Source organism: Xenopus tropicalis, chromosome 8 (assembly GCF_000004195.4).
Source record: "Xenopus tropicalis strain Nigerian chromosome 8, UCB_Xtro_10.0, whole genome shotgun sequence".
Lineage (NCBI taxonomy): Eukaryota > Metazoa > Chordata > Amphibia > Anura > Pipidae > Xenopus > Xenopus tropicalis.
Window position 1 is genome coordinate 2,009,628 of NC_030684.2, and position 9,647 is coordinate 2,019,274.

At 48.1% G+C, this 9,647-nt stretch overlaps 1 protein-coding gene across 2 annotated transcripts; it reads left to right on the forward strand.

Moving 5' to 3' along the window:
- The first annotated feature begins 1,124 nt into the window (after positions 1 to 1,124).
- On the forward strand, positions 1,125 to 7,181 carry LOC100497187 (Golgi-associated plant pathogenesis-related protein 1-like). 2 transcript variants are annotated; one of them, XM_002940737.5, is made up of 5 exons: positions 1,125 to 1,603; positions 2,921 to 3,016; positions 4,918 to 5,133; positions 5,307 to 5,384; positions 6,569 to 7,181. In XM_002940737.5, exons 2-5 carry the CDS (start codon positions 2,926 to 2,928, stop codon positions 6,718 to 6,720), a joined length of 537 nt encoding a protein of 178 aa, XP_002940783.2. In that variant the 5' UTR covers positions 1,125 to 1,603; positions 2,921 to 2,925; the 3' UTR covers positions 6,721 to 7,181. The 2 variants fall into 2 exon arrangements, with proteins under 2 accessions (XP_002940783.2, XP_017945658.1); XM_018090169.2 differs by lacking the exon at positions 1,125 to 1,603 and having other exon boundaries at positions 2,825 to 3,016.
- The last annotated feature ends 2,466 nt before the right edge of the window (positions 7,182 to 9,647 follow it).

Below are 9,647 nucleotides of genomic sequence, written 5' to 3' on the forward strand. Positions count from 1 at the left end.
CCCCAATTCTTACCCTAAATGACCATCAGGTTGGGTTTCCAGGGGTATCTAGGAGAGCAAATGGACAGTCTCCCCAATTCTTACCCTAAATGACCATCAGGTTGGGCTTCCAGGGGTATCTAGGAGAGCAAATGGACAGTCTCCCCAATTCTTACCCTAAATGACCATCAGGTTGGGCTTCCAGGATTATCTAGGAGAGCAAATGGACAATCTCCCTAATTCTTACCCTAAATGACAATCAGGTTGGGCTTCCAGGGGTATCTAGGAGAGCAAATGGAAAATCTCCCCAATTCCTACCCTAAATGACCATCAGGTTGGGCTTCCAGGGGTATCTAGGAGAGCAGATGGACAATCTCCCCAATTCTTACCCTAAATGACCATCAGGTTGGGCTTCCAGGGGTATCTAGGAGAGCAAATGGACAATCTCCCCAATTCTTACCCTAAATGACCATCAGGTTGGGCTTCCAGGGGTATCTAGGAGAGCAAATGGACAATCTCTCCAATTCTTACCCTAAATGACCATCAGGTTGGGCTTCCAGGGGTATCTAGGAGAGCAAATGGACAATCTCCCCAATTCTTACCCTAAATGACCATCAGGTTGGGCTTCCAGGGGTATCTAGGAGAGCAAATTGACAATCTCTCCAATTCTTACCCTAAATGACAATCAGGTTGGGCTTCCAGGGGTATCTAGGAGAGCAAATGGACAATCTCTCCAATTCTCACCCTAAATGACCATCAGGTTGGGCTTCCAGGGGTATCTAGGAGAGCAAATGGACAATCTCCCCAATTCTCACCCTAAATGACCATCAGGTTGGGCTTCCAGGGATATCTAGGAGAGCAAATGGACAATCTCTCCAATTCTCACCCTAAATGACCATCAGGTTGGGCTTCCAGGGGTATCTAGGAGAGCAAATGGACAATCTCTCCAATTCTCACCCTAAATGACCATCAGGTTGGGCTTCCAGGGATATCTAGGAGAGCAAATGGACAATCTCTCCAATTCTCACCCTAAATGACCATCAGGTTGGGCTTCCAGGGGTATCTAGGAGAGCAAATGGACAATCTCTCCAATTCTCACCTTAAATGGCCTTCAAGTTGGGTTTTTATGGGTTTTCTAGGAGAGCAAATGGACAATCTCCAGAATTCTCACCCTAAATGATCTTCAAGTTGGGCCTTCAGGGGTATCTAGGAGAGTAAATGGACAATTCTCTTCCCAAGTGACCTTTAGCCACTAATCCTATGTTCCACCATTTGCTTTGGAAGGGAAGATGCTGGTGGGGGACAGTAAGTTGGGGGAACAGAAGGAGGGATTCCCATTATATTGGTATAGACAATAAACTAAGGGATTAAAAAAACAACAACTTTAGTTTCCCTTTAAATTAATTACATAACCTTGGTAAACAACCCATAAAAAGATTGGCTTAAAAATAACCCCAAACTCCGTGGGTTGGATCATGTCCCAAGTATTTTATCTGTCACTCATTCCAGAGTGGGAGGGGCTAAAGGGCCCTTGGGTGATCTCAAAAGCTTTATAATCAGCCTTGGGATAAGGTGACTGCAGTCTTAGCCAGCAGCGCGCACACACGTTCTACACCAGCCGGAGGTGAGTATTGTAACAGCAGTCCTGCCCTGCTTTATGGCTGAGACTCTAGCTATCTGTATAACAGAGCATTCTGTCACAGTGGCACAGATCCTATCTGATCCCCCCATTGTAAGCAGCAGTCCTGCCCTGCTTTATGGCTGAGATTCTAGCTATCTGTATAACAGAGCATTCTGTCACAGTGGCACAGATCCTATCTGATCCCCCCCATTGTAAGCAGCAGTCCTGCCCTGCTTTATGGCTGAGATTCTAGCTATCTGTATAACAGAGCATTCTGTCACAGTGGCACAGATCCTATCTGATCCCCCCATTGTAAGCAGCAGTCCTGCCCTGCTTTATGGCTGAGACTCTAGCTATCTGTATAACAGAGCATTCTGTCACAGTGGCACAGATCCTATCTGATCCCCCCATTGTAAGCAGCAGTCCTGCCCTGCTTTATGGCTGAGATTCTAGCTATCTGTATAACAGAGCATTCTGTCACAGTGGCACAGATCCTATCTGATCCCCCCATTGTAAGCAGCAGTCCTGCCCTGCTTTATGGCTGAGATTCTAGCTATCTGTATAACAGAGCATTCTGTCACAGTGGCACAGATCCTATCTGATCCCCCCATTGTAAGCAGCAGTCCTGCCCTGCTTTATGGCTGAGATTCTAGCTATCTGTATAACAGAGCATTCTGTCACAGTGGCACAGATCCTATCCCCCCATTGTAAGCAGCAGTCCTGCCCTGCTTTATGGCTGAGATTCTAGCTATCTGTATAACAGAGCATTCTGTCACAGTGGCACAGATCCTATCTGATCCCCCCCCATTGTAAGCAGCAGTCCTGCCCTGCTTTATGGCTGAGATTCTAGCTATCTGTATAACAGAGCATTCTGTCACAGTGGCACAGATCCTATCTGATCCCCCCATTGTAAGCAGCAGTCCTGCCCTGCTTTATGGCTGAGATTCTAGCTATCTGTATAACAGAGCATTCTGTCACAGTGGCACAGATCCTATCTGATCCCCCCCATTGTAAGCAGCAGTCCTGCCCTGCTTTATGGCTGAGATTCTAGCTATCTGTATAACAGAGCATTCTGTCACAGTGGCACAGATCCTATCTGATCCCCCCATTGTAAGCAGCAGTCCTGCCCTGCTTTATGGCTGAGATTCTAGCTATCTGTATAACAGAGCATTCTGTCACAGTGGCACAGATCCTATCTGATCCCCCCATTGTAAGCAGCAGTCCTGCCCTGCTTTATGGCTGAGATTCTAGCTATCTGTATAACAGAGCATTCTGTCACTGGCCGATCCCCCCAGGTTCATTGTGTTTTTGCATTTACAGCACCAATGGACGCCCTGAAATGGACTCTGTCACTATTCGGACTGTTTCTATTGAGCACAGAATTTTCTACTTGTTCAGCGTTTCCCTCGAGAAGAGGTACTTACCCTTTATTAAGTACTATGCAATGTTATGGGTTATTCTCTTCCCATATACACACATACTGCGTGGGTATAGGGGGCGTGTTCATTGTTACAGGGTGAAGCTTATTATTATTTATGGCTAATAATACAGTGAAACCCTCAATTTTCCATTATTTTCTGATCCCCTTGAAAATATAAAATACGGGTTCGACTTTAGTTATAATAGATATTAACATTATACTTTATGGGTATTCATATAACTGTGGGAGGGGAAAAACACCAGGAAGATATAGGTAGGCGGAGTTTGGATTCACTTACCCAGGGGGAGGTTCCTGTCTGACCATGGGAAAGAGAGCAGCCCAGGAGCAGGAAGTACAGAGAATCAGAGCTCTGTACCTGGGTAAGTACTGGGGGGAGATTGGATTCACTTACCCAGGGGGAGGTTCCTGCCTGACCATGGGAAAGAGAGCAGCCCAGGAGCAGGAAGTACAGAGAATCAGAGCTCTGTACCTGGGTAAGTACTGGGGGGAGATTGGATTCACTTACCCAGGGGGAGGTTCCTGCCTGACCATGGGAAAGAGAGCAGCCCAGGAGCAGGAAGTACAGAGAATCAGAGCTCTGTACCTGGGTAAGTACTGGGGGGAGATTGGATTCACTTACCCAGGGGGAGGTTCCTGTCTGACCATGGGAAAGAGAGCAGCCCAGGAGCAGGAAGTACAGAGAATCAGAGCTCTGTACCTGGGTAAGTACTGGGGGAGATTGGATTCACTTACCCAGGGGGGGTTCCTGTCTGACCATGGGAAAGAGAGCAGCCCAGGAGCAAGAAGTACAGAGAATCAGAGCTCTGTACCTGGGTAAGTACTGGGGGGAGATTGGATTCACTTACCCAGGGGGAGGTTCCTGTCTGACCATGGGAAAGAGAGCAGCCCAGGAGCAGGAAGTACAGAGAATCAGAGCTCTGTACCTGGGTAAGTACTGGCGGAGTTTGGATTCACTTACCCAGGGGGAGGTTCCTGTCTGACCATGGGAAAGAGAGCAGCCCAGGAGCAGGAAGTACAGAAAATCAGAGCTCTGTACCTGGGTAAGTACTGGGGGGAGATTGGATTCACTTACCCGGGGGGGGGGTTCCTGCCTGACCATGGGAAAGAGAGCAGACCAGGAGCAGGAAGTACAGAGAATCAGAGCTCTGTACCTGGGTAAGTACTGGGGGGAGATTGGAGTCACTTACCCAGGGGGAGGTTCCTGCCTGACCATGGGAAAGAGAGCAGCCCAGGAGCAGGAAGTACAGAGAATCAGAGCTCTGTACCTGGGTAAGTACTGGGGGGAGATTGGATTCACTTACCCAGGGGGGGGTTCCTGCCTGACCATGGGAAAGAGAGCAGCCCAGGAGCAGGAAGTACAGAGAATCAGAGCTCTGTACCTGGGTAAGTACTGGGGGGAGATTGAATTCACTTACCCAGGGGGAGGTTCCTGCCTGTCCATGGGAAAGAGAGCAGCCCAGGAGCAGGAAGTACAGAGAATCAGGATAATCAGACTGACAGTGGCACAGGAATGAGTCAGTGTGAAGGTAAATGCTAAAACATTCCGTAAGCCCTTCAGTAAACTGAAGATTAAAGGGTAAATTTACATACTATTGACATGAAAGTTATCGCTGGTAGGAAAGAGTTAAACACAGGAGAAATGAGACCCATAGGAACACGATTATGTCTGGGAGATGATGTGAATATAAAGGTGGACTTGCCTTATGGGGGCTTTTTACCCTGGGAATTGTACAGGCTGTTCGCAAAGATACGCACAGTTCATGCTAAAGGGGAAATAAACCCAAAATATAATGAATGTCTATTTGGATGTTGCTTAGAGTTCCATTGACGCTTATTTTGCAGCATTATATATATATATATATATTTTCCCCATTAGGAGCGGATGAGAATCTGTTCCAGACCCAGTTCCTAGAGGCCCATAATAAGTACAGGAAAAAGCACAACGTCCCTCCAATGAGACTCAATGCGGAGCTCAGTAAATCCGCCCAGACCTGGGCCAACCACCTTCTGTCTATTAACAAAATGCAGCACAGCGGCGCCGGCGGGGAGAACCTTTATTATTCCTACAGCTCCCGGGGCAGGACCCTGGCAGGTAAGTACTATAATAACAACCCCCAGTCATGGGAGACTTTCTATGGGCCTCTATGGATTTCTGCACTTCCCAGCTCTGGCCACTAGAGGGAGCACAGCTATTCCCATACATTATCATGGGGAAGGGGGATATTTTTGCTGATTAAAGTACTAAAATGACTCCCTTTGGTGCAGGGAACGTTGCCGTGGATGCTTGGTATAACGAGGTGAAGGATTATGATTACAACAAACCGGGCTTTAAAGCAGCAACAGGTAAGTGTGAGCCTGTAGATTGTAAGCTCCTTGGGGCAGGGCTCCCTTCCCCTCCTGTATCGGTTACTGATTGCTTTATATGTTACTCCTTGTAGAGTGTAAGCTCTTTGGGGCAGGGCTCTCTTCCCCTCTTGTATCGGTTACTGATTGCTTTATATGTTACTCCTTGTAGAGTGTAAGCTCTTTTGGGCAGGGCTCCCTTCCCCTCTTGTATCGGTTATTGATTGCTTTATATGTTACTCCTTGTAGAGTGTAAGCTCTTTTGGGCAGGGCTCCCTTCCCCTCCTGTATCGGTTACTGATTGCTTTATATGTTACTCCTTGTAGAGTGTAAGCTCTTTTGGGCAGGGCTCCCTTCCCCTCCTGTATCGGTTACTGATTGCTTTATATGTTACTCCTTGTAGAGTGTAAGCTCTTTTGGGCAGGGCTCCCTTCCCCTCCTGTATCGGTTACTGATTGCTTTATATGTTACTCCTTGTAGAGTGTAAGCTCTTTTGGGCAGGGCTCCCTTCCCCTCCTGTATCGGTTACTGATTGCTGTATATGTTACTCCTTGTAGAGTGTAAGCTCTTTTGGGCAGGGCTCCCTTCCCCTCCTGTATCGGTTACTGATTGCTTTATATGGCTTAACCCATTATCCAGAAAGCTCCGAATTACGGAAAGCCTGTCTCCCATAGACTCCATTTTAATCAAATAATACAGAATTTTAAAATGTTTTTTTTTCTGTAGTAATAAAACAGTACCTTGTAATTGATCCCAACTAAGATATAAATAATTCTTATTGGATGCAAAATAATCCTGTTGGGCTTAATTCATGTTTTATTGATTTTTTAGTAGACTGAAGGTATGGAGTTCCAAATTACGGAAAGACCCCTTATCCAGAATACCCTTGGTCCCGAGCATTCTGGATAATGGGTCCTATACCTGTAATAATAATAATAATAATAATAATAAAGCCTTCTGTGCCTGCTGTTTCTTAGTGTCGCCACCAGATGGCAGCCATTGTATGCTTTGTATTGATATACTGGGCAATGCCGTTGAAATGCCCCCACCGGGCCCCAAAGCTACCCTATGTCTGTGCCCAGCTCTATTATATCACACCAGGGTTTACTTGCCCTTTAATTCTGTGCATTAGACAGAACCAGAGCGCGTTATTAACCCCTTTCTCCTCTGTATCCCCCCCCCAGGGCATTTCACTCAGGTGGTCTGGAAGGACTCTAAGGAGCTGGGAGTTGGAGTTGCCACTGACGGCAAAGGGACTTTCTACGTGGTGGGTCGGTACAGCCCCCCGGGCAACGTCATTGGCCAGTTTCAAGAGAACGTCCTGCGCCCAAAGTAAATGCCCACTGGCGGGAAACCCCCGAGTGCCGGGGCAAGATTGACCAATAGTAATTCATGTTAGAGGGGGGGGGGCACAGGGATTGCTACACGGTTGCACCAATTACACTTCCTCAGAATAGAAAGGAAAGAGGATGTGGCTATTAAAGGGGAACTAATAACAGGTGAAATGTTTGTTCAGGTCATTACATTTGTCCCTTTCATTTACTATTCTCCTTACTTGGGCTGCTCTCTTTCCCATGGTCAGGCAGGAACCCCCCCCCTGGGTAAGTGAATCCAATCTCCCCCCAGTACTTACCCAGGTACAGAGCTCTGATTCTCTGTACTTCCTGCTCCTGGGCTGCTCTCTTTCCCATGGTCAGGCAGGAACCTCCCCCTGGGTAAGTGAATCCAATCTCCCCCCAGTACTTACCCAGGTACAGAGCTCTGATTCTCTGTACTTCCTGCTCCTGGGCTGCTCTCTTTCCCATGGTCAGACAGGAACCTCCCCCTGGGTAAGTGAATCCAATCTCCCCCCAGTACTTACCCAGGTACAGAGCTCTGATTCTCTGTACTTCCTGCTCCTGGGCTGCTCTCTTTCCCATGGTCAGGCAGGAACCTCCCCCTGGGTAAGTGAATCCAATCTCCCCCCAGTACTTACCCAGGTACAGAGCTCTGATTCTCTGTACTTCCTGCTTCTGGGCTGCTCTCTTTCCCATGGTCAGACAGGAACCTCCCCCTGGGTAAGTGAATCCAATCTCCCCCCAGTACTTACCCAGGTACAGAGCTCTGATTCTCTGTACTTCCTGCTCCTGGGCTGCTCTCTTTCCCATGGTCAGGCAGGAACCCCCCCCCTGGGTAAGTGAATCCAATCTCCCCCCAGTACTTACCCAGGTACAGAGCTCTGATTCTCTGTACTTCCTGCTCCTGGGCTGCTCTCTTTCCCATGGTCAGGAAGGAACCTCCCCCTGGGTAAGTGAATCCAATCTCCCCCCAGTACTTACCCAGGTACAGAGCTCTGATTCTCTGTACTTCCTGCTCCTGGGCTGCTCTCTTTCCCATGGTAAGGAGGGGGAGGGAGGAGTAGGATCTGATTGGAATGTTCCCCTTGTACTGATACTGACAGACCTTGTGGATGTGGAGCTCCCCCTAGTGGCTAAAGCGCAATAAATCTGCTTTGGCTACAGATCAGAGCAATGGGCTTATTCTATATTTGGCCAATCCTCTATTCCCTTCTGCCCATGGGAAGGAGAGCAGCCCAGGATAAGGATCTGAGCTCTGTACCAGGGTAAGATTAGTGGGGTTCTCTTACCAGTTGGGAGGTAAAGGGAGTAGAAGTAATACACCCCCATTTCTCCCTGTATCTGCCCAGGTACACAGCTCAGACCCTAAACAGTAGATTGTGAGCCTTTGGGACAAGTCTGCCCCCCCCCCCCCCGCCTATTCCCATTGCCCTTACAGTATCTCCGCTGAGTATTTAACTCTTCTGCTGCCGTCTGATTACATTTTGGGGCTTTTTGGGGGATTAAAAATAAAGAAGTTGTTAAAACTGAGCAGCGGCTGTTTGTGTCCCACCCCGGGTCAGTACTTACCCCTCGGGGGGTAGAACCCTACAGCAGTGCCCCAGGGCTGGGGGTATTCTCTGAGCATAGTGACGGGTGAGGAACCCACACAGGGCAATTCCAAATCAGCCTCAAATACCCCCTCACTGTAACACCCAATCCAACATTTAGTAACAAGAGAGGCTGTTAGGCACCGCCCCCTGGCTCTGCCAGTCCCCGCCCAGTTCTGCTGATAGTTGCACTGCCCCATGACTACCAGGAAATACACTCCCCCATAACAGGAAATACACTCCCCTGTGCACAGGAAGTAGAGACAGTCACATGAGTACCAGGAAATACACTTCCCCATAACAGGAAATACACTCCCCTGTGCACAGGAAGTAGAGACAGTCACATAGGTACCAGGAAATACACTCCCCCATAACAGGAAATACACTCCCCTGTGCACAGGAAGTAGAGACAGTCATATAAGTACCAGTAAATACACTCCCCCATAACAGGAAATACACTCCCCTGTGCACAGGAAGTAGAGACAGTCACATGAGTACCTGGAAATACACTCCCCCGTGCAAAGGAAGTAGAGACAGTCACATGGGTACCAGGAAATACACTCCCCCATAACAGGAAATACACTCCCCTGTGCACAGGAAGTAGAGACAGTCATATAAGTACCAGGAAATACACTCCCCCTGCAAAGGAAGCAGAGACAGTCACATGAGTACCAGGAAATACACTCCCCCATAACAGTAAATACACCCCCCTGTGCACAGGAAGTAGAGACAGTTACATTAGTACCAGGAAATACACTCCCCCGTGCACAGGAAGTAGAGACAGTCACATGAGTACCAGGAAATACACTCCCCTGTGCACAGGAAGTAGAGACAGTCACATGAGTATCAGGAAATACACTCCCCTGTGCACAGGAAGTAGAGACAGTCACATGAGTACATGGAAATACACTCCCCCATGCAAAGGAAGTAGAGACAGTCACATAGGTACCAGGAAATACACTCCCCCATAACAGGAAATACACTCCCCTGTGCACAGGAAGTAGAGACAGTCATATAAGTACCAGGAAATACACTCCCCCATAACAGTAAATACACTCCCCTGTGCAAAGGAAGCAGAGACAGTCACATGAGTACCAGGAAATACACTCCCCCATAACAGTAAATACACTCCCCTGTGCAAAGGAAGTAGAGACAGTCACATGAGTACCAGGAAATACACTCCCCCGTGCAAAGGAAGTAGAGACAGTCACATGAGTATCAGGAAATACACTCCCCTGTGCACAGGAAGTAGAGACAGTCCCATGAGTACCTGGAAATACACTCCCCCATGCAAAGGAAGTAGAGACAGTCACATAGGTACCAGGAAATACACTCCC